Source organism: Pogonomyrmex barbatus, unplaced genomic scaffold (genome assembly GCF_055798465.1).
Source record: "Pogonomyrmex barbatus isolate J1 unplaced genomic scaffold, ASM5579846v1 scaffold16, whole genome shotgun sequence".
Lineage (NCBI taxonomy): Eukaryota > Metazoa > Arthropoda > Insecta > Hymenoptera > Formicidae > Pogonomyrmex > Pogonomyrmex barbatus.
Genome location: NW_028297112.1, coordinates 1,442,320 through 1,465,259, shown reverse-complemented (window position 1 = coordinate 1,465,259; position 22,940 = coordinate 1,442,320). Strand labels below are relative to the sequence as shown.

Below are 22,940 nucleotides of genomic sequence, written 5' to 3'. Positions count from 1 at the left end.
TTTTGTTCACATAAAACGATCACATAAAAAGACATCAAACTTCTTTCAATATTAATTAGAATTTTTAGAAAATAATATTTATAACAGAATTTATAAAAAATATTTTTATGTCACAAAAAAATATTAAACAAATATTAAAAAAACATTATAAAATGAATCTTACACTAGTAAATTGCTCCAAAGAAAGATCTACGATTTTTCCGCTAGTAATTGTCAATCTTTTCTGGGATCTCACAATGAGAAACAGTACAATTCTACTTTGTTTGGCTGGAAAATTATACCAAAGAGAATCGTACGCCGCATTTCCAATTATCTTGCTCTGAAAAATACAAAACACATTTGAGATGCCTACGAATTAATGAAGCTATTATTTTTCTCTCGATACCTTACCTTAGCGCTCAGATATTCGCCGGAAAAACAATATATAAACGCTTCAAGATTTATTGTTATGTAAAATAACACGGACTTCACCAATATCGCTGCGGCATTAGGCGTGTCGAGTGACTAAAAATTACAATTTGCACGAACAATTTATAGTATGAATTAGTATGAATTAGTTTTCAATTTTTGTTATTTCCAACCGTTTCCAGTGTTAATAGTTATCGACAAATTTTTACCCGATATGCAAGATAAGTTACAAATTATCAAATATCACTTTCCACATGTTACTCACTGTAACAATAATAAATCCTAAGCAGCATATGATGAGTGTGTCTGATAAGAGCATCATTAATGCGATGTACGTGTAAAGATTCTCGATATTTTCCGCAAATACAATAATACGTTGATGTTTTATGATCAATGATCGCATCGTGATTTCATCCATCGAACCTGCCATCTTTTTGGAAAAGATATTTGTCAGCCATTCTCGAAGAATGTCGATTTGACCGCAGATGTGGATTATCTAAGATTTATAGCTCGATGATCTTTCTTAGAAAGATAAAAAATTATTTTTTTAAGCCAGTTTTAAAAATATCGAGATACAATATAAGATATAATATAACAAATTTCTATGTAACAAGATATTATTAAAACATACACATAATATATATATATAAAATTAAATTAAAATTTGAAAAGTTCAAATTTAATTAAATTTACATTTAAAAAAATGTTTAATTAATATTGACAACTTTATCTAATGAAAAATGTAATTAACAAAATCAGAGGTAGTGAATGTCTTGTTTTAACTTGAAGCGAGCATAATTCGCTACTTAAACATACCAAAATAACGAGAAGCGAGTTGATAATACTAATGCCATAGGCAACTAAAAAAAGATGATAAAATTGAACTGTTTGAACCGCTGTATAAATAAAATTTGCACTAATGTTGAATGGCAGTTCCATTTTCAATATAAGTTCTCGTGCATACGGTTCTGATCTCTCGGGACTGTTTGCATTAGCGGTGAGTACGCCGGCACTGTACAAAAATACAGAGACTATTTGCAGGCCGACGATCCACCTCGAGGCGCGACGTGCAAGATTTGCTGAATCCGTCATTATCCGTGAGGAATAATGGTTCAATGTATTATAATCCCGCCAGTCCACAGATATCATTTGTAATACGTCAAAAAATATTCTACAAAAAGTCAAGTACACTGTTTGTGTTAACATTTGTATCATTCTTGATTACCACAAAATAAATTAATTCTGAGTTTGATACAAATAAATAAATTTTATCAAACTTTATCAAACAACTCATTTTGTTTGGTAATTAGAGCACGTGCCGATAATGTGACAAATTTGCATATTATTTTGTAAGTACGTCTTACCGTTGATGGGTCCAAAGGATAACGAGCTTAATGTAGAAAAGCGAAGACGCCATTGCGCTACTCACTCCGTCCATATATTGGGAAAAGTCGTCCATATGAATATTTACCATCACGTATCGATATTGAAAAGTTTGAGCCATGCTCAGCATTATTATCCAATATAATCTGAAGATCACAGTGGATGGTACATATGGCCAAATACCGTAAATATGAAGTCCGAATTTGACTAGCCGACTAATAGTGGTCATTCCTTTATTTCTATTTTTTTTTTTTTTAGGAAGGATCAGAAATATTTTACAATTGCGTGGTTGATTTTATTAAGACTAAAACTTACTCGTGGTAGATTTGAACTTTCAATCCATGTCACCCACCATTGAGACCAATCGCTACTTATTAAATATATATTTCTACTATATTATAGAAAATAACAGAAGAAAAAAATTGGAACTGTAATTTTAGATAATAAATATCATTTATAGGGGATTTCCCTTTCCTTTCAAAGTTTCGATCATGATGCAACTGTAGGCCCTTTTTAAATATGCAACAGGCAAGAGAAGGAGAAGTTCCAGAAGCAGTTTCCATGAATTGCTCGCCAGGTTGGAAAGTTTTGCTGCTAGGGGAATGTAACGTAGGGGATTGCGAGGGAGGAAGATGAAGACGTATCGCAGGAGTTTGTTGCGATGGGAAGACCAGTGTAAAGATCACAGTTGGCGCTATAAGTTCTTGTAAGAAGGATCGGGCAGTCCGACGACAGCGGTGCAAGCTGAAACACGTGCCACGGTTCAATAGGAGATTTCTTTTCTACAATCAAGGCGAGTACTTTATAATATTATATTACTACTTGTTATGTATATTATGTTGCATGATGCACTTTGCACTTTGATTTAATTATCTTACGAGTCTTCTGAATCAATTTTTTATATGTGAAAATGGTAGTAGTCGATTGAGTTTTTCTAATCAAACGCATTTATTTTTGTCGCCATTTTATTATCATATTTACTCAAAGTACATCTATCTAAAATATCAACAATGTATTTATAGTCCTCTGTCCTGATACACCGTAGGCTAAATAAAACCACAGCGAATCGATATCTCAGTAAATCGATATTTCGATACTTCTGCTTGTCTACACTCGTACATTTGATGTGAAATGTGCCTCTCTGCCTCTCTGAGTAAGAAAATTGTTAATCGCATAAACAGTTGGCGGTTAGTAAAAGTACTATATCCTTCTGCCGCACGCAAAGATATGAGCGACGTGCGGTGTACGTTAAGGCTTCAATACATCGCGTGTAATACAGACACATATGATGCCGAAGCTTTCACGATCTACAACGTGATAGAAGCAATTACCGCTATCGTGCCGCGACGACGCAACTAAAGATCGTCTGTCAAAACGTCATTTATGCTAACAACTTGTTCCCAAATATAAAACTTCTTTAATTACTTTTATCCAGAATCAGGAAGTAACGCGTTACTTGTAACGCCATTACTGTTACAGTTATTTTTTAATAACAAATTAATAACAATATTATAATTTTTATTATTAGTAACGAAAACGTGACATCTTTTCGGTAATAATAACGAATGTTATTGTTCCTTGTAATGTAACATTATTTTTCATATGTACAAATATTATAGGCCGTACATATGTATAAAAAAAAGTACAAGTAAGTAAATCTTCAAAAAATCTTCAAAATTTATTGAAAAAATAACGGAAAATATAATGATTCGTTATTTTTTTGTAACAATGACGGTAACGAGTTACTTTTTAAAAGTAATCTTTTCAACTCCGTTTTTATTATATTATTAAGTTCTTACGCTGGCGAATTGTTTAAGGGAAAGATCCGCAACCTTTCCGATCGTAAGCTTCAGATGCTTCTGTGATCTTACAATCATGATCAAGATGTCTTGATTCTGATTTGGATTTAATTCGTACCAAAGTGATTCATACACCGCGTCACCAATTTTTTGACTCTGAAATATATAATAAAAAAACTTTACCTTTTTGTATCTAATATACTTTACATCACATATACTGACTTTTGTACTGAGGTATTCTCCGAGGAAACAAAATATGAATGCCTCCATACTCATAACAATGTAAAAAAATACAGATTTTATTAACATAGACGATCCGCCCGGACGGCCAATAGACTAAAAATTTCGATTCTCAAATATTTTATATTCCAATTAGATTATGTTATTTTATATGTACTTACGATTACGATGACAAATCCTAGACAACAGATAACTAAAGTATTCGACACAAATTGTAATAGCGCGATATTTGAGAAGAGAGCCTCAATATTCTTGGAAAAAGAGATAATATTTTGATGCCGAACAATCAACATTTTTACGATATTCCGGTTCATATCTTGTTCGATGTCCTTCCGCCTGATTTCACTCAACTTTTGCCGCACAATATCAATCTGCCCACATAAGTGAAGAACCTAAACGTCGTCATACGCACTCTGTTCAATTTAGCATTTTACACAAAAAAATAAAAATGTGTTATTTTTTTTTTTTTTAGTAAATAGCACAATACAGATTAATACAGTTACTACATCTATTATTTCTTAAAATCTAGAAATTCGTCTATTCGTCGCAATATATCAATATATTTATTTTCTTTTGTAATTTCCAGGAACACCGAGAAATCACGGAAAGACAGTCGTACTTACTGACGTTAATAGCAAGGAATTTATCACGCCCACCATACTAGCTGCACTCGTCTGATGAACAAACTGCGTAATAAGAACAACTATATGTACCGACGTGCTTTTGATCTCAAAGGGTAATTCCATCTTAAGGATGAGCTCTCGCGTGTCAGTTTGATTGTTATTTTTATACTTCATCAAAGTACCGATTGCGTACAAGAATACCGAGATCGCGTACAAGGCGATTATAAAGTTGGAGAACCGACGAGAGATGTATGCCATCCTAGTCATTGTGCACTCATCACAAACGTCGCACTCCTTCCAATCTTTAATTATATTCGCTATTATTTTGCTCAGCACACTATAACGCATTTAAAAGAAACTTAAAGAATATCGAGCGAAATGATCCATCCGAGTAGACAGAGATGTGTATGTGTGTTTGCGAAATGTTGGAGTAATTTGATAATTAATATAAATTAAGTATACTTTCTCTTTATTTATGACTTCTGCTCGGAATTAGAAATCCGAAAAAATTTGCAACGAAACGCTTACCGAGTGTTGAACGCAAAAATGATTAATTTGATCAGCAGAAGACTGTAAGCCAGAGTTGCGCTTAATACATCCATGAGGAGCAAAAGATCCTCCTCGCCGAAATGTAAAATTATATGCCGATACTGAAAGGTTTGAAATACCGCCACCGAAGATATACAAAACACTCTACGCAAAATTGCATACGACGTGTTTGGCCATACGCCAATCACGCGAAGTCCGAACTCAACGGGGCGACACACGGTATTTATCGATTTTGTCTCTTTATTCATTGAGACCGAGTAAATCAGTTTTACGATATAATAGCACCAATGTGATTTAATTTCACTCAACTGGGTTTTTTCTGCTTTGCAGATTATAATATATATATATAATATATAGTTGGATTGTTTAATCCAAATAATTAATGTAACTCGCACAGCCTTTGCGACATTGAAACTTTAACACGATATCTTGACAACGTTATATTTTATAATATTATTAATTAATTAAAAAGTTGGCTCTGAAATTTCCAATGACAGCATAATCGATTAACTTGACTCGGTGAAAAGTTAACAATATATGTGATCGATCGAGAAGTTTCGATAGAACTGTAAAATTCTACAGATTCAATGCTCGACTAACTCCCACCACACTTATAATCAACCAATAGGAAATACTCATCCTGTATTCCTATTCTTCTATCTTAGCAATTGCGAGTAAAAACTGTAATCCGACATTTCAATGATTACTACATCTATAAAAAAAAAAAAAAAAAGAAAAAAACAGGCATAAACCATGAGCAATTTCTGTACACTCTTGTGTCTGTATCGTTCAGCCGCTGTCCGTTATTTACATTAAAAATGTAAGGCAAATGTTCACTGTCGATACTAGTAAACTTCAGACCCATCTACTTCAGCATCATGATGCAGTTACATTTTAAATATGAACATTACTAGATATCATAAACGTAAAACCGACTGACGGAGCTAACTTTTCGCTCGAAAATGATAAGAAATTCTGTGAGAATAAATTCTGGCATGCAATAAAATTATTTTACTAACATTAAGATAAAATAAAATAAAGTTGTACTTATTTTATTTTAATTAGTTAGTGAGTATAGAAAGTTATAAAACTTCCCATCATTTTCGAGCGAAAGACTAACTCAAACAGACAGTTTTAAGTTTATGATATCTAGTCAGGTTCATATTTTTTAAAATGTACTAGATCATGATATAAAAAATTTACTGTACATTGCATACACACACACACACACACACACACACACACACACACACACACACACACACACACACACACACACACACACACACACACACACACACACACACACACACACCTACACGCACTTTCAAATTTTATTTTTAACTTCATGATTTTAAGTAAATGATAAAATTAAATATTCCATTAAATGCTTTTATTTTAGTGTCATCAGCCTTGAAATACACTAACTGAGAAGATCAATTTTACATTGTTCATCACAAATCAATAGTTCGGTGAAACATATATCACTACTCGCTTATACGTCTGATGTAAAACCCCATTGAGTCTCTGAATAGGAAAATTGTTAATCACGTAACCGACTGGCGGTAGTAAAAGTACTATATCCTTCTGCTGCACGCGAAGATATAAGCGGAGCATAAAATACGTTTAGGCTTCAATACATTGCATGTAACACCGACACGTACGACGCCGAGACTTTCATGATCTACAACATGAATATAGAAGCAATTACTGCCATCATACGCGAGCGCTGTGCAGCGATGAAGCGATTAGAGATCGTCACTCAGCTGTCAAAACATCATTTAAGATAAAATTTCTATATTCGCAATACGCCTTTCCTTAGTTACGTTTAATACTTCATCAAATTCTTACGCTGGCAAATTGTTGCAGTGAAAGATTCGCAACTTTTCCGATCGTGAGCGTCAAATGCTTCTGCGACCTTATTATTATGAGAAAGATATCACGATTCTGAATCGGATTCAATTCGTACCAAAGCGCTTCATACGCCGCGTCGCCAATCATTTTGCTCTAAAATATGCAATTAACTTTCGTTGTCGAGCAATCATATCTAAAATATATGTATCATGTTACATACTGACTTTCGTACTAAGATGCTCTCCGGCGAAGCAAAATATAAATGCCTCCAAACTCATGACGATATAAAATAATACTGATTTAACTAATATCATTGATCCACCTGGTGCACCAATAGACTGAAATTTCCATATATCTAGTTTTACATATCTACAAGCTATATTATTTCTTCGTACTTACGATCACGATGATAAATCCTAGGCAACAGATGATCAGAGTATTTGACACGAATTGTACTAGCGCAATATTCGAAAAGAGAGTCTCGATATTCTTGGAAAAGGTAATAATATTCTGATGCCGAACAATTAGCATTTTTACGATGCTCTCGTTTATACCTTGCTCGATGCTCTTCCGCGCAATATCATTGAATTTTTGCCGCATTATATCAATTTGTCCACACACGTGAAGAACCTAAACATTATAATACGCATTTAACTTAAATTAATATTTTGAATAACAAATATCTTCATCTATTTAATTTAATTAAATTTAAATTCTTGATTGTATCCTGAAAATTTATTTTTCTAGAGAAATTAAATGATAAACTTTTAATATATTTGAATACTAATTACAATAAAAATCTTTATTTTTTTATCTATTGCATATTTTTAGTGCATATTTTATCTAGAAAACAAAATAATTATAATGATTTTATTTATGATTAAAATATAAATAATCATGATATTAATATATTCTTTATTTAATAATGTATTAATATATATTTGTTCGTAATAACATATTTTAAATCTTTTTTTTAAATTTTATATTGTTACTTTTCTTTAATAATTAAGTATAAAACTTGAATTTGATTAAATATGAAATTTATTATAATTTTCAGAAAAAAATGAAAAATCACGAAAAGTCATTCAAACTTACCAGAGTTATCAGCAAAGAATTTAGCACACCTACCATGCTAGCCGCACTCGTCTGATGAACAAACTGTGTAACAAGGACAATTATATGTACTGACGTACTTTTGATCTCAAAAGGCAATTCCATCTTAAGGATGAGCTCTCGAGTGTCAGTTTGATTGTTACTTTTGTACTTCATCAGAGTACCGGTTGCATATAAGAATACCGAGGTCGCGTGCAAGGTAATTACAACGTTAGAGAATCGACGAGAAATGTAAGCCACTTTGGCCATTGTGTACTCATCCGAAACATCGCGTTCTTTCCAATCCTCCACAACGCGTGTTATGATATCACACAGCAGACTATAATGAGGAAAGAAGTATTGATCGACGTGATATCGCAAACATTCTGCGGAATACTGTCAAAAACGTAAAAATTAATGCATATTAATATCGCATTAATAAGCATTAAAAATTTAAGCGAGTCAAGAATTTTCTTTCTTACAATTACGAGCCTGAGGTTTAGAACAGAGTGCATATCGTACTTAACTTTGTACTCATTACGCGAAAAATCTTACCGAGCATTGAATATGAGAATAATCAGTTTGATAAACAAAAGACTATAAGTCACAGTTGCGCTTATCACATCCATAAGAAGAAGAATATCGTTCTCGGCGAAATGCACAAGCAAGTAACGATACTGAAAGGTTTGGAAAATCACCATCGAAGATATGCAGCAGACTCTGCGCAAAATTGCGTACGATGTGCCCGGCCATATACCGATCATTCGAAGACCGTATTCCACGGAGCGGCACACGGTATTCATGATATTCGTAGTATTCGATATTGTTTTATTACTCATTGAGCTCAAATAAATCTGTATTACAGCACAATTATCAATGTAATTTATCACCAGCTTTAATTAACTTTGTCTCTGTCTACATTACAGATGAGTCCGTAATCCAGAAGAAGATACGGGTTAGCTTACGTGACGACATTTAATCTCGAGGAATCAGGATACAAATCAAGATTTTTCCATTGACACTGCAACACGGGCAAAACGATTTCGTTAGAAGGCAAAACGATTTCGTTAGAAGGCAAATGTTGGCACTTTCAACTGCAGCATAGTCGAAGTCTCAATTCAATTGTCTCTGGATATCCGATCGGTCGAGAGGTTTCAGGAAAACTGCGAATCTTCTAAGGGATTTAGCATTCGAGCAACCCCCACTTCGATTGTGACTGACCAATAGAAGTTACTCGCTTCTATCTATCTTGGAAGTTACAAAAAAAATTATGAACTTATATCTTGATAATTGAGGTGGTTGTAAAAAAAGACAAGTAAAGACAGCCACGATGTTGTCCATATACTCTACGCATTTCTCAGTACTGTTCGTTATTTACATTAAAAATGAAAGGCATAGTCATTGTCATTGACGTCTTTTCTAAAGATGATAAGAAATATTTTGAAGAGCATGAGTGCATCAAATTTATAATTTATAATTTATAAGTAAAAATATATTTCATTGACAGAAAGAAAGGGAAAGGAAGAGAGAGAGAGAGAGAGAGAGAGAGAGAGAGAGAGATCATTGGCTAATTTGTTATATTTGTATTATAGCGCGTATTAAAATTGCAACTATGGCTTGACGGCTGATGAAAATAAATGGTAGGGTTTTCCCCTTCGTTCAGCGAGTTGATTACGGCGTAGCAATCGCACAGTTTCTTTAAAAATGCAATAAGCAAGATAGGTAAAATGTAACTTTCACGAACTCGCTGCAAGGTTAAAAAATATCGTTGTTGGGAAAACATGTCGAAGAAAGCTTATTAGAGAGAAAGATAAAGAAGTACCACAGAAGTTTATGGCAATAGAAAGGCCAATATGAAGATCACAATTGTTATGATACCGAGAAAAATCTAAGAACAACGATATAGGAGCTAGAGCATGTGACGAAAGAAAAGATAACTTGACAAGTGATATTTTCTTGTAATAAGAATGAATATTTTATAATATTGCAATGCTTTTATATAATAATATTTTTACATTACATCTTTAATTATTAATAACATAAGATTCTTAAGCAAATTTCTATACATATTGTTAAATATATATTAAAAAAAAAGTGATAGAAATGAAATACTTATATTTCAACTTATATTTTCACACTAAAAATGTATTTATATATTTTTATATTTATATACTTTATTTCTCACACTTTATTTATTTCTTAAAAAAAATATTTTCCAAATTTGACTTTATTTCTTTATCTGCATAAAATATTTAAGTGATACCCAATAATTAAACTAAATTTTGGTTTTTAAAAATTCTTTCATTTTATTAAATTTTATCAAATCTGATAAAGTACATCAATTGAGAAAATCAACGTTGTATTTATAGCTGGTATGGTATTTATAGCTTTGTGCAAACCACAAGATTATGTCGAATCGATGAGTAAATAATTTCTTGTTCCTCGCATCACTCCATGCAAAACTTTATCGAGTCTCTAAATAGGAAAATTGTCACTCGTGTAAAATTATAATGTTCTCTTGCACGCGAAGATATAAGCAGCGTGCAAAATACAGACCTTAATACATCGCGTGCAACACTGACACGTATGATGCCGAAGCTTTTATGATCTACAATAGAATAGAAATAATGGCCAATCGTACGCGAATGTCATATTACAACATGACATAATTTGACGACAAACAATTGCCGAAATATTACAAAATAATATTTCGCACAAACAAATGTGACATTCCATCGTTAATTTCAATTACTTCATGAAATTCTTACGTTGGCAAATTGTCTCAAAGAGAGTTCCGCAACTTTTCCTATCGTAAGCGTTAAGTGCTTTTGAGATCTTATGATCATGATGTGAATATCTCGGTTTTGACTCGGGCTCGATTCATACCAAAGAGATTCGTATGCCGAGTCGCCGATCATTTCGCTCTGAAATGTACGGTAAATCTGTGTTCTAAAGCAGCATATGCATGTCAGACACGTATACATTACAATCGTATGTATCGTATGTATACTGACTTTCGTGCTGAGATGTTCTCCAACGAAACAATATATAAATGCCTCCAAGCTCATAACGATGTAAAAAAACACAGATTTTATTAACATCATCGATCCGCCCGGGACACCGATAGACTGAAATTTTTAATCATTTTGGGTCTCGTTCGAATTTTATATTGTTTCAATATACTTACGATCACGATAAGAAATCCTAGACAACAGATAACCAGGGTGTTTGAAAAAAATTGTATCAGCGCGATATTCGAGTAGAGATTCTCAATGTTCTTGGAGAAGGTAATAATTTGCTGATGTCGAATGATCAGCGCCTTCACAATGCTCTCGTTCACATCTTGATCGACGTTCTTTCGCTCGATGTTTTTCCGAGTAACCTCACTCAATTTTTGCCGCATTAAATCGATCTGCCCACATATGTGAAGAACCTAAACATCGAAATGTATTTTCAGTTTAGTTTCACTTCTTAAATTAGAATAAAAATAAACAGATGCAATGAATATCAATGGACCACTCGTTTCAATAAACGATGTTTTTGAATAATGTTGATTCGCGTTTGTACGCGTTCATTTATTTGACCTGAATTCGGCTTAACGTAATGAGTATTAAGTCGTAATATTACTTTAATTCGTAACAAAAAATATATTTATACAAGTAATGTACTTATTTTTAATACAATATATATATATACTTATGTATAAATATATAATTACTGCGAAAGAAAAATTAAGAAAAATTAAGAAAAAATACTTCACACACACACACGCACACACACACACACACACACACACGCGCGCGCGCGCGCGCAATATTTTTTTATTTTTCTTAATTTTTCTTTCGCAGTAATTATTTTTATCACAATTTTCAGGAACATTGACAAATCACGAGGAAATTTAGGAGGTTTAAACTTACCAATATTATTAACAAAGAATTCAATACGCCCACCATACCAGCCGCAGTCGTTTGATGAATAAATTGTGTAACAAGAATAATTACGTGTTGTGGTGTAGTCTCGATTTCAAAGGGTATTTCCATTTTGATGATGAGTTCTCGAGCGTTGGTTTGATTTTCGCTTTTGATCTTCAGTAACGTGCCTGTCGCGTAGAGGAATACCGACATCATGTGCGAAAAGATTATAACGTTGGAGATCCAACGAGAAACATAAGCTATTCTGGTCATCGTGTATTCATTCGAAATGTCACATTCCTTCCAATCCTTGGACATGCTTGCTATGATTTCGTTCAGCAGACTGCAACGAATTATTTAAAAAAAAAATATTGATCGATATGAGTGAAAAGCACGGAGGTGTCTTTATTTCACGAAATATTACGAAAGTTATGTGAATAATGAAATAAATGAAAAATTCTTTTTATGCAATTTGCTATCTAAAAAATTTCGGATTGGAAGACTTTTGTTTTATAAATTGCATTTAACTCTGTGCTCGTACATCGCATTGACAAAGCGACTTACCGAGCGTTAAACGAGAAAATAATCATTTTGATAAGCAGAAGGGTGTAAGCAAAAGTTACACTTAGTGCATCCATGAGGACCGTGAGATCCTCCTCGCCAAAGTGCACAATCGCGTGTTGATACTGAAAGATCTGGAACACGATCATTGACAATATACTGAGAAATTTGCGTAAAATGGCAAACGATGTACCCGGCCATACACCGATCAATCGAAGACCGTACTCCACGGAGCGACATACGGTGTGTTTCATCTCGTTCTCCATCGGACTCGAGAACAGTTTTACAAATGATTCATCAGTTTTTTGTTTATTTTTTTGTTTATTTTAAATAAAACTACGATGTATAGAATTTTATTCAATATCTTATTATTTAACTCGAAAGATCTCGATGTAATTTAGTAAATAGATTAAAAAAAGAGCTTCGAAACTGACTGTGACATAATCAATAGTCTTAATTCAATACTCGGATATCGTCGGTCGAGGAGTTTCAATGTGACTACAAAATTCTATGGATTCCGTGCTCAGTTAATCCCCACTTTGCCATGTGCATAAGATAGTAATTATTCATGATTCCCGTTGTATTCTTTTCTTAGAAGTTAAGAGTAAAAACTACAAAACGATGCCTCGACAATTATCATTGTCAGTTATAAAAAAATATGGACAGACGCAGCTACGAAGGCGTCCAATGCACCTTTGTATACGCATTGCTCGGTCGTTGTCCGTTATTTGCATTAAAAATGCATGGCAAACGTACGTGAGTTGAATACAAATGCGTGCGTGGAAAATTTTCAAATAGCAGAAAGAAATAAAGAGTGGGAACAGAAAAGATAAATTTAGAAAGATAAATCGAAAGCGAAGATAAAAGTTTGTGATGATGAGGGAAGAATATCTTAGCGAATCGAACAGGACATTTATTTAAAAAAAAACGTAGTGTCCATTAATTCCAATGAAATATATTAACGTAATTACATGCGAGCATTCATGTTCGTGGAATGCCAATGTTTTATTAGAATACGCGAGATGTCTCATTTCTTATGACATAATAGCTACATATACACACGGAGGATACTGTCTCTTCACTATTCACGGCCTTCAAGACATAGCATGCAGCACGGACACATAAGACGCTGATGCTTTAATAATCTAGAAGAAAGAAGGTAGAGCTTGTCGTATTTTGTGCGACAACTATTAAAACACGATATACTTTTATCGATAAATCTGATATAAAAATGCAATAAAATAAGAAAAAGATAGAAATATATATATTCTCTATACATCTACATCTAAAAGTAATAACGATTTATATTAAAGAGAATTTAGAGTTGGCAATACGTATTTCTTTTCATGTACAATCTAGATATGATACAACAAAGAAAAACAGAATTCTAAAAACACATCTTACTGTCGTGAAACGTTCTAAAGAAAGATCCATAAACTTCCCAATAGTAATAGTTAATTTTCTCTGCGATCTTAAAATCAGCAATAATACAATACGACTCTGCGTAGGACTCGAATTGAACCATTTCACCTCATACGCTGCATCACCGATCATTCTACTCTGCAATTGGACGAATAATTAAAATTAAAATTATAATAAAAAAAAAATACGATGCTAAATTTGGAAGAAAAAGAAAAAAATTACTATTATTATTAACTACAATTATTAAATTACTATTATTTAAATTACTATTTTATAATATTTATATATCTTTAGTGTAATATGTTATTCTTTGAAAAATATTTTTTCAAGGATAACTATATTAAAAAAAATGTATGATAAAATTATAGAGAAAGTTGTATGGAATTTGCGACTAATACGGAAACTATACTGGCTTTTTTGAATAAATATAGAATAAATAATTTTTTTTTATTTTTATTAAAAAGATTAGATATTTTTATAATTAAATTAATGTGTTCGAGAAACATTTTTTTTTGTCTCATTACGTCATTGAAATTTGTCCGAAAATTAAAAGATTTTGTCATAACTTTTTAATCTAATTTATCATGTTTTTTTTTTTTGAATTCGGAATCATCCTAAACATGCACTTACCAGTGAGACAATTAGAGCGTTGAGAACACCAACTATTGTGGCTGCCGCGAGCTGATGGAAAAACTGCGTGATCATAACAAGCTCGTACGCAGGGGAGGCATTAGACTCGAAGGGTAGCTCCATCTTGAGAAACAATTCTCGAGCCGGCACCGTGATCTGTTCATCGGTCTCATCAGGTTCTCCGGCATGGGCGATATGTACGCCGGTACCATAAAGAAACACCGACATCGAATAAAGACCTATGATCAAATTGGAAGATCGATGCGACACATCGGTTGTTTTTGACATCGAGTAGACAGCCCACTCGGTTACGCACTCGCTTCGATCTCGGGCCATTGTCGCCAGAATGTCGTGGAATATCCTACGAAAAGCTTGGAAACATCGCATTTCGACTTCTCTCATAATTACAAAAAATATGGTATTTGTTCTTTTCTTTATATATTTTTTGCATATTTTGAATCATGAACATGTACATGATTTAAATATTGTTAAATATTTAAATATAATTATGCGAGCGTATTTTGGTCTAAATATGCTATCTGTGTAACATCGAACTATTTATTTCGTTATATTTTTTAAAAAAGGTTCAATCTAAGCACGATTCTGAAATGCACGGGGAGATTGCTTTCACGTCGTTTTATTTCACGATAGAGATAAGCTGGTCTCACCGTCGATTGATCCAAAATATCGTAAGTTTCAGTAGCAAGAGGCTATAGGACATCATAGTGCTGAGGCCATCCATCAGATGCGATAGGTCGTCGGTACGAACGTGTATGACAAAGTACCGGTATTGAAAGGTCTGCGCCATCGTCAGGGTGATCATCCAAAAGGCGCGACGGAGGACCGAATAAGACGAGTCGGGCCACACGCCGATCACGCGAAGGCCGATCTCGATCGAACGGCTGACGGTGCCATCGGGGATCATAGAATTCATTTTTGGGATCTTCGGATCCATTTTCGGAGCTCTGCTTTCGAATAATATTTCTGACCAAAACTCCTCTTCTTACATCGATACCGCCGTGAAACTTTGATATTTCATCGAAAATCCAACCCGTGTATTATCGAGCAACGATAACGTTGAACATGGATGAACATGGGGGATGAACGTCGATGAACATGAAAGAATCGCTGCACACTGCGGATCCTCCACTCCAAGGTCAACGTGAACCAATAAGAAGTACCGACAGGATATTCCCATCGCGACGGAGGAATTACCAGTCGAAATAGTCAGGTAAGATTAATGCAAGTATAGATAACAAGGGGAGAAAAAAAAGAGCGAGCGGAGACAGCGTGGAAAGCATTGTCTTCGGGATTACCGCGAACCTTAAAAATTCAGGAGCTGTGCGCCATCGGGTGCGCGAGACCCTCGGGAATACAGGATAATGGTTGGTTAGATCAAGGCGTTTTAAAACGGTAAAATGTGGAAAATGATCGTAAGCGGCACGGCAAAAAAAGTTAAATTGGTACGTCCGGATCGGACGTTCATAGCGAGGGGAAAAAAATAATTATTCGCAGCGGGTACAGCTGTTATGAGTGAATGAGTAAGTACGCGAACAAACGATGATGTATGAACAATGGTAAAAAAATGAAGTAAGTGGCGTCAACCGCATTAATTATGTTTTAGAAGAATTGAAAGTAATTTTACATTCACAAGTATAGCGTATGAGTGTAGAATAAATAAAATCCAAATTGACTTAGCAAAGCTTGGCTTTTAATAATACTAATATAAAATATGATTATGAATAATGAAATTATGAAGAAAATATAAACAATGCGCTGAAAAAACTTTTCAAATATTTCAAGGCCCGGAAAAATTTCTCTGAAATGATTTATGACAATCTTTTTGTCCAAAGGATTTATTTCTAAATGTATTTATTTCTATTTGTTCTTTCTATTTCTTCTACATTTTATAGCCGTATTCTCTTTTGCATATTTAAAACAGCATTTCGCTTTATATGTTTTACATGCTCCTACTCAATATACCGGTAAGCATAGTAAATGCGCTTGGCACAAGTAATTATTATCCAGTGGTCTCGTTTAATACATCGCGTGCAGCACCGACATATACGAAGCGGATGCTTTCATCACCTAATCAAAATAAAAGGAAAAATATTATTCACGTAACAGACCGCGTACGTTCTCTACTCTTAAAAAACATTAAGCATCTTGACGTTTTATCTCGTTACAGTGGATATTCATGGCGAAATTCTTACGCTCGTAAATCCTTCCAGAGAAAGATCCATGACGTTTCCGGCTGTGATCGTCAATCTCTTTTGCGATCTTAATATCACAAATAATAAAATTCGACACTCGGCAGGCGTCATGTCATACCAAAGCGTTCCGTACACTGCGTCACCAATCTTGCTCTGAAAAGGAAAACAGCGAACTTGAAAAAAATTTATTAATTTATTTAAATTTAAATTATTTAAGTTCTTTTATAATTTGACTCAGCAATCTGAGAATATTTCCAATTTCATTTAAGAAAAATACAATAAAAGTAATATATATTGAACTGATCAAGCTGTGTAAATCGTTCTGAAAAGGAGCGAAACTTGTGAAAATTGATTGCCATCAACACCAAAGAATGAAAGAGAAATAGAATATTACATGTATAAGATAAAATATTATGCGAACCTTGGCGCTAAGATATTCTCCGGCGAAACAAAAGATAAAAGCTTCCAACGTTATGGCGACGTAAAAAATAGCCGATTTCAACATCATCACGATAGCTCCTTCCTTTGTAAGAGACTACGAGAAGATGGCAGGAAGCTTAACACGTTTAGTGCAAAATTACAAAATAATTACATAATTATTTCATTCAGTTAACGATGCGACTTACACCTATAATGATGAAACCAATACAACAGATGACCACGGTATTTGATAGGATTTGCATCAATGCGATGTCAGAATAGAGCTCTTCAATATTTTCTGAAAGCGTTATTATTTTTTGGTGTTAGATAATCAGAAATCTGACACTCGCGACAATCAAATTGTCCTGTAAAGTTCCGTCGCCGCAGATTGTCAGTAATTCTTGACAAAGAATATCGATTTGTCCGCTTACGTGAAGAACCTAAACATTATAATATACGCATTTAACTTAAATTAATATTTTGAATAACAAATATCTTCATCTATTTAATTTAATTAAATTTAAATTCTTGATTGTATCCTGAAAATTTATTTTTCTAGAGAAATTAAATGATAAACTTTTAATATATTAGAATATTAATTACAATAAAAATCTTTATTTTTTTATCTATTGCATATTTTTAGTGATCTAGAAAACAAAATAATTATAATGATTTTATTTATGATTAAAATATAAATAATCATGATATTAATATATTCTTTATTTAATAATGTATTAATATATATTTGTTCGTAATAACATATTTTAAATCTTTTTTTTAAATTTTATATTGTTACTTTTCTTTAATAATTAAGTATAAAACTTGAATTTGATTAAATATGAAATTTATTATAATTTTCAGAAAAAAATGAAAAATCACGAAAAGTCATTCAAACTTACCAGAGTTATCAGCAAAGAATTTAGCACACCTACCATGCTAGCCGCACTCGTCTGATGAACAAACTGTGTAACAAGGACAATTATATGTACTGACGTACTTTTGATCTCAAAAGGCAATTCCATCTTAAGGATGAGCTCTCGAGTGTCAGTTTGATTGTTACTTTTGTACTTCATCAGAGTACCGGTTGCATATAAGAATACCGAGGTCGCGTGCAAGGTAATTACAACGTTAGAGAATCGACGAGAAATGTAAGCCACTTTGGCCATTGTGTACTCATCCGAAACATCGCGTTCTTTCCAATCCTCCACAACGCGTGTTATGATATCACACAGCAGACTATAATGAGGAAAGAAGTATTGATCGACGTGATATCGCAAACATTCTGCGGAATACTGTCAAAAACGTAAAAATTAATGCATATTAATATCGCATTAATAAGCATTAAAAATTTAAGCGAGTCAAGAATTTTCTTTTTTACAATTACGAGCCTGAGGTTTAGAACAGAGTGCATATCGTACTTAACTTTGTACTCATTACGCGAAAAATCTTACCGAGCATTGAATATGAGAATAATCAGTTTGATAAACAAAAGACTATAAGTCACAGTTGCGCTTATCACATCCATAAGAAGAAGAATATCGTTCTCGGCGAAATGCACAAGCAAGTAACGATACTGAAAGATTTGGAAAATCACCATCGAAGATATGCAGCAGACTCTGCGCAAAATTGCGTACGATGTGCCCGGCCATATACCGATCATTCGAAGACCGTATTCCACGGAGCGGCACACGGTATTCATGGTATTCGTAGCATTCGATATTGTTTTATTACTCATTGAGCTCAAATAAATCTGTATTACAGCACAATTATCAATGTAATTTATCACCAGCTTTAATTAACTTTGTCTCTGTCTACATTACAGATGAGTCCGTAATACAGAAGAAGATACGGGTTAGCTTACGTGACGACATTTAATCTCGAGGAATCAAGATACAAATCAAGATTTTTCCATTGACACTGCAACACGGGCAAAACGATTTCGTTGAGTTAGAAGGCAAATGTTGGCACTTTCAACTGCAGCATAGTCGAAGTCTCAATTTAATTGTCTCTGGATATCCGATCGGTCGAGAGGTTTCAGGAAAACTGCGAATCTTCTAAGGGATTTAGCATTCGAGCAACCCCCACTTCGATTGTGACTGACCAATAGAAGTTACTCGCTTCTATCTATCTTGGAAGTTACAAAAAAAATTATGAACTTATATCTTGATAATTGAGGTGGTTGTAAAAAAGACAAGTAAAGACAGCCACGATGTTATCCATATACTCTACGCATTTCTCAGTACTGTTCGTTATTTACATTAAAAATGAAAGGCATAGTCATCATCATTGACGTCTTTTCTAAAGATGATAAGAAATATTTTGAAGAGCATGAGTGCATCAAATTTATAATTTATAATTTATAAGTAAAAATATATTTCATTGACAGAGAGAAAGGGAAAGGAAGAGAGAGAGAGAGAGAGAGAGAGAGAGAGAGAGAGATCATTGGCTAATTTGTTATATTTGTATTATAGCGCGTATTAAAATTGCAACTATGGCTTAACGGCTGATGAAAATAAATGGTGGGGTTTTCCCCTTCGTTCAGCGAGTTGATTACGGCGTAGCAATCGCATAGTTTCTTTAAAAATACAATAAGCAAGATGGGTAAAATATAACTTCCACGAACTCGCTGCAAGGTTGAAAAATATCATTGTTGGGAAAACATGTCGAAGAAAGCTTATTAGAGAGAAAAATAAAGAAGTATCACAGAAGTTTATGGCAATAGAAAGGCCAATATGAAGATCACAATTGTTATGATATCGAGAAAAATCTAAGAACAACGATATAGGAATTAGAGCATGTGACGAAAGAAAAGATAACTTGACAAGTGATATTTTCTTGTAATAAGAATGAATATTTTATAATATTGCAATGCTATTATATAATAATATTTTTATATTACATCTTTAATTATTAATAACATAAGATTCTTAAGCAAATTTCTATACATATTGTTAAATATATATTTAAAAAAAGTGATAGAAATGAAATACTTATATTTCAACTTATATTTTCACATTAAAAATGTATTTCTATATTTTTATATTTATATACTTTATTTCTCACACTTCATTTCTTAAAAAAAATATTTTCTAAATTTGACTTTATTTCTTAATCTGCATAAAATATTTAAATGATACTCAATAATTAAACTAAATTTTGGTTTTTAAAAATTCTTTCATTTTATTAAATTTTATCAAATCTGATAAAGTACATCAATTGAGAAAATCAACGTTGTATTTATAACTGGTATTTATAGCTTTGTGCTTATGTAAACCACAAGATTATGTCGAATCGATGAGTAAATAATTTCTTGTTCCTCGCGTCACTCGATGCAAAACTTCATCGAGTCTCTAAATAGGAAAATTGTCACTCGTGTAAAATTATAATATTCTCTTGCACGCGAAGATATAAGCAGCGTGCAAAATACAGACCTTAATACATCGCGTGCAACACTGACACGTATGATGCCGAAGCTTTTATGATCTACAATAGGATAGAAATAATTGTCAATCGTACGAGAATGTCATATTACAACATGATAATTTGACGACAAACAATTGCCGAAATATTACAAAATAATATTTCGCACAAACAAATGTGACATTCCATCGTTAATTTCAATTACTTCATGAAATTCTTACGTTGGCAAATTGTCTCAAAGAGAGTTCCGCAACTTTTCCTATCGTAAGCGTTAAGTGCTTTTGAGATCTTATGATCATGATGTGAATATCTCGGTTTTGACTCGGGCTCGATTCATACCAAAGAGATTCATATGCCGAGTCGCCGATCATTTCGCTCTGAAATGTACGGTAAATCTGTGTTCTAAAGCAGCATATTGCATGTCAGACACGTATACATTACAATCGTATGTATCGTATGTATACTGACTTTCGTGCTGAGATGTTCTCCAACGAAACAATATGTAAATGCCTCCAAGCTCATAACGAGGTAAAAAAACACAGATTTTATTAACATCATCGATCCGCCCGGGACACCGATAGACTGAAATTTTTAATCATTTTGGGTCTCGTTCGAATTTTATATTGTTTCAATATACTTACGATCACGATAAGAAATCCTAGACAACAGATAACCAGGGTGTTTGAAAAAAATTGTATCAGCGCGATATTCGAGTAGAGATTCTCAATGTTCTTGGAGAAGGTAATAATTTGCTGATGTCGAATGATCAGCGCCTTCATAATGCTCTCGTTCACATCTTGATCGACGTTCTTTCGCTCGATGTTTTTCCGAGTAACCTCACTCAATTTTTGCCGCATTAAATCGATCTGCCCACATGTGTGAAGAACCTAAACATCGAAATGAATTTTCAGTTCAGTTTCACTTCTTAAATTAGAATAAAAATAAACAGATGCAATGAATATCAATGGACCACTCGTTTCAATAAATAATGTCTTCGAATAATGTTGATTAGCGTTTGTACGGATTCATTTATTTGAGCTGAATTCGGCTTAACGTAAGGAGTATTAAGTCGTAATATAACTTTAATTCATAAACAAAAAATATATTTATATAAGTAATATACTTATTTTTAATACAATATATATATACTTATGTATAAATATATAATTACTGCGAAAGAAAAATTAAGAAAAATTAAGAAAAAATACTTCACACACACACACACACACACACACACACACACACGCGCGCAATATTTTTTTATTTTTCTTAATTTTTCTTTCGCAATAATTATTTTTATCACAATTTTCAGGAACATTGACAAATCACGAGGAAATTTAGGAGGTTTAAACTTACCAATATTATTAACAAAGAATCCAATACGCCCACCATACCAGCCGCAGTCGTTTGATAAATAAATTGTGTAACAAGAATAATTACGTGTTGTGGTGTAGTCTCGATTTCAAAGGGTATTTCCATTTTGATGATGAGTTCTCGAGTGTTGGTTTGATTTTTGCTTTTGATCTTCAGTAACGTGCCTGTCGCGTAGAGGAATACCGACATCATGTGCGAAAAGATTATAACGTTGGAGACCCAACGAGAAACATAAGCTATTCTGGTCATCGTGTATTCATTCGAAATATCACATTCCTTCCAATCCTTGGACATGCTTGCTATGATTTCGTTCAGCAGACTGCAACGAATTATTTAAAAAAAAAGTATTGATCGATATGAGTGAAAAGCACGGAGGTGTCTTTATTTCACGAAATATTACGAAAGTTATGTGAATAACGAAATAAATGAAAAATTCTTTTTATGCAATTTGCTATCTAAAAAATTTCGGATTGGAAGACTTTTGTTTTATAAATTGCATTTAACTCTATGCTCGTACATCGCATTGACAAAGCGACTTACCGAGCGTTAAACGAGAAAATAATCATTTTGATAAACAGAAGGGTGTAAGCAAAAGTTACACTTAGTGCATCCATGAGGACCGTGAGATCCTCCTCGCCAAAGTGCACAATCACGTGTTGATACTGAAAGATCTGGAACACGATCACTGACAATATACTGAGAAATTTGCGTAAAATGGCAAACGATGTACCCGGCCATACACCGATCAATCGAAGACCGTACTCCACGGAGCGACATACGGTGTTCACCTCGTTCTCCATCGGACTCGAGAACAGTTTTACAAATGATTCATCAGTTTTTTGTTTATTTTTTTGTTTATTTTAAATAAAACTACGATGTATACAAATTTTATTCAATATCTTATTATTTAACTCGAAAGATCTCGATGTAATTTAGTAAATAGATTAAAAAAAGAGCTTCGAAACTGACTGTGACATAATTAATAGTCTTAATTCAATACTCGGATATCGTCGGTCGAGGAGTTTCAATGTGACTACAAAA

The 22,940-nt window shown here is 33.3% G+C and overlaps 5 protein-coding genes, 1 long non-coding RNA gene and 1 pseudogene across 8 annotated transcripts; 1 reads left to right on the top strand and 6 right to left on the bottom strand.

The window, feature by feature from the left end:
• Window positions 1-145: 145 nt before the first annotated feature.
• On the bottom strand, window positions 146-3,968 carry LOC105423083 (odorant receptor 13a-like). Its single transcript, XM_089073824.1, has 5 exons — window positions 1,773-3,968; window positions 1,225-1,579; window positions 674-904; window positions 391-504; window positions 146-319 (listed from the first exon to the last, which is right to left on the bottom strand). Exons 1-5 carry the CDS (start codon window positions 2,018-2,020, stop codon window positions 146-148), a joined length of 1,122 nt encoding a protein of 373 aa, XP_088929950.1. The 5' UTR covers window positions 2,021-3,968.
• A 220-nt stretch (window positions 3,969-4,188) lies between these two features.
• LOC148937120 (uncharacterized) lies at window positions 4,189-9,007 on the top strand. Its single transcript, XR_016138602.1, has 3 exons — window positions 4,189-5,221; window positions 7,914-8,743; window positions 8,875-9,007. It is a non-coding gene; the product is annotated as an uncharacterized LOC148937120 (long non-coding RNA).
• On the bottom strand, window positions 6,573-8,883 carry LOC148937121 (odorant receptor Or2-like). Its single transcript, XM_089073823.1, has 5 exons — window positions 8,504-8,883; window positions 7,952-8,288; window positions 7,256-7,486; window positions 7,081-7,194; window positions 6,573-7,009 (listed from the first exon to the last, which is right to left on the bottom strand). Exons 1-5 carry the CDS (start codon window positions 8,785-8,787, stop codon window positions 6,842-6,844), a joined length of 1,134 nt encoding a protein of 377 aa, XP_088929949.1. The 5' UTR covers window positions 8,788-8,883; the 3' UTR covers window positions 6,573-6,841.
• Window positions 9,008-10,201: 1,194 nt separating the features above from the next.
• Window positions 10,202-13,450, bottom strand: LOC105423071 (odorant receptor 9a-like). 2 transcript variants are annotated; one of them, XM_089073817.1, is made up of 6 exons: window positions 12,424-13,450; window positions 11,866-12,202; window positions 11,136-11,381; window positions 10,963-11,076; window positions 10,717-10,872; window positions 10,207-10,556 (listed from the first exon to the last, which is right to left on the bottom strand). In XM_089073817.1, exons 1-6 carry the CDS (start codon window positions 12,684-12,686, stop codon window positions 10,506-10,508), a joined length of 1,167 nt encoding a protein of 388 aa, XP_088929943.1. In that variant the 5' UTR covers window positions 12,687-13,450; the 3' UTR covers window positions 10,207-10,505. The 2 variants fall into 2 exon arrangements, with proteins under 2 accessions (XP_088929942.1, XP_088929943.1); XM_089073816.1 differs by having other exon boundaries at window positions 10,202-10,556; window positions 10,717-11,076.
• A 90-nt stretch (window positions 13,451-13,540) lies between these two features.
• On the bottom strand, window positions 13,541-16,132 carry LOC148937119 (uncharacterized). Its single transcript, XM_089073820.1, has one exon. It carries the CDS (start codon window positions 14,872-14,874, stop codon window positions 14,452-14,454), a length of 423 nt encoding a protein of 140 aa, XP_088929946.1. The 5' UTR covers window positions 14,875-16,132; the 3' UTR covers window positions 13,541-14,451.
• A 4-nt stretch (window positions 16,133-16,136) lies between these two features.
• LOC148937118 (uncharacterized) lies at window positions 16,137-19,114 on the bottom strand (annotated as a pseudogene). The gene is made up of 6 exons (XR_016138599.1): window positions 18,557-19,114; window positions 18,005-18,341; window positions 17,312-17,545; window positions 17,107-17,220; window positions 16,686-16,838; window positions 16,137-16,560 (listed from the first exon to the last, which is right to left on the bottom strand). The product of XR_016138599.1 is annotated as an uncharacterized LOC148937118 (transcript).
• Window positions 19,115-19,593: 479 nt separating this feature from the next.
• LOC105423072 (odorant receptor Or2-like) lies at window positions 19,594-22,722 on the bottom strand. Its single transcript, XM_089073818.1, has 6 exons — window positions 22,440-22,722; window positions 21,882-22,218; window positions 21,167-21,412; window positions 20,994-21,107; window positions 20,747-20,902; window positions 19,594-20,588 (listed from the first exon to the last, which is right to left on the bottom strand). Exons 1-6 carry the CDS (start codon window positions 22,697-22,699, stop codon window positions 20,538-20,540), a joined length of 1,164 nt encoding a protein of 387 aa, XP_088929944.1. The 5' UTR covers window positions 22,700-22,722; the 3' UTR covers window positions 19,594-20,537.
• Between the last annotated feature and the right edge of the window lie 218 nt (window positions 22,723-22,940).

Coding starts and splice junctions, on each gene's coding strand:
- LOC105423083 (XM_089073824.1), bottom strand. CDS start 2,020: ATGACCACTATTAGTCGGCTAGTCAAATTCGGACTTCATATTTACGGT. Junction 1,580..1,772: donor ATCCTTTGGACCCATCAACG/GTAAGACGTACT, acceptor GACTTTTTGTAG/AATATTTTTTGACGTATTAC. Junction 320..390: donor GCGAATATCTGAGCGCTAAG/GTAAGGTATCGA, acceptor TGTATTTTTCAG/AGCAAGATAATTGGAAATGC.
- LOC148937121 (XM_089073823.1), bottom strand. CDS start 8,787: ATGAGTAATAAAACAATATCGAATACTACGAATATCATGAATACCGTG. Junction 8,289..8,503: donor ATTCTCATATTCAATGCTCG/GTAAGATTTTTC, acceptor TCCTCATTATAG/TCTGCTGTGTGATATCATAA. Junction 7,195..7,255: donor TAGGATTTATCATCGTGATC/GTAAGTACGAAG, acceptor TGGAAATTTCAG/TCTATTGGTGCACCAGGTGG.
- LOC105423071 (XM_089073816.1), bottom strand. CDS start 12,686: ATGGAGAACGAGATGAAACACACCGTATGTCGCTCCGTGGAGTACGGT. Junction 12,203..12,423: donor ATTTTCTCGTTTAACGCTCG/GTAAGTCGCTTT, acceptor AATTCGTTGCAG/TCTGCTGAACGAAATCATAG. Junction 11,077..11,135: donor TAGGATTTCTTATCGTGATC/GTAAGTATATTG, acceptor TAAAAATTTCAG/TCTATCGGTGTCCCGGGCGG.
- LOC148937119 (XM_089073820.1), bottom strand. CDS start 14,874: ATGAGAGAAGTCGAAATGCGATGTTTCCAAGCTTTTCGTAGGATATTC.
- LOC105423072 (XM_089073818.1), bottom strand. CDS start 22,699: ATGGAGAACGAGGTGAACACCGTATGTCGCTCCGTGGAGTACGGTCTT. Junction 21,108..21,166: donor TAGGATTTCTTATCGTGATC/GTAAGTATATTG, acceptor TAAAAATTTCAG/TCTATCGGTGTCCCGGGCGG. Junction 20,903..20,993: donor GAGAACATCTCAGCACGAAA/GTCAGTATACAT, acceptor CGTACATTTCAG/AGCGAAATGATCGGCGACTC.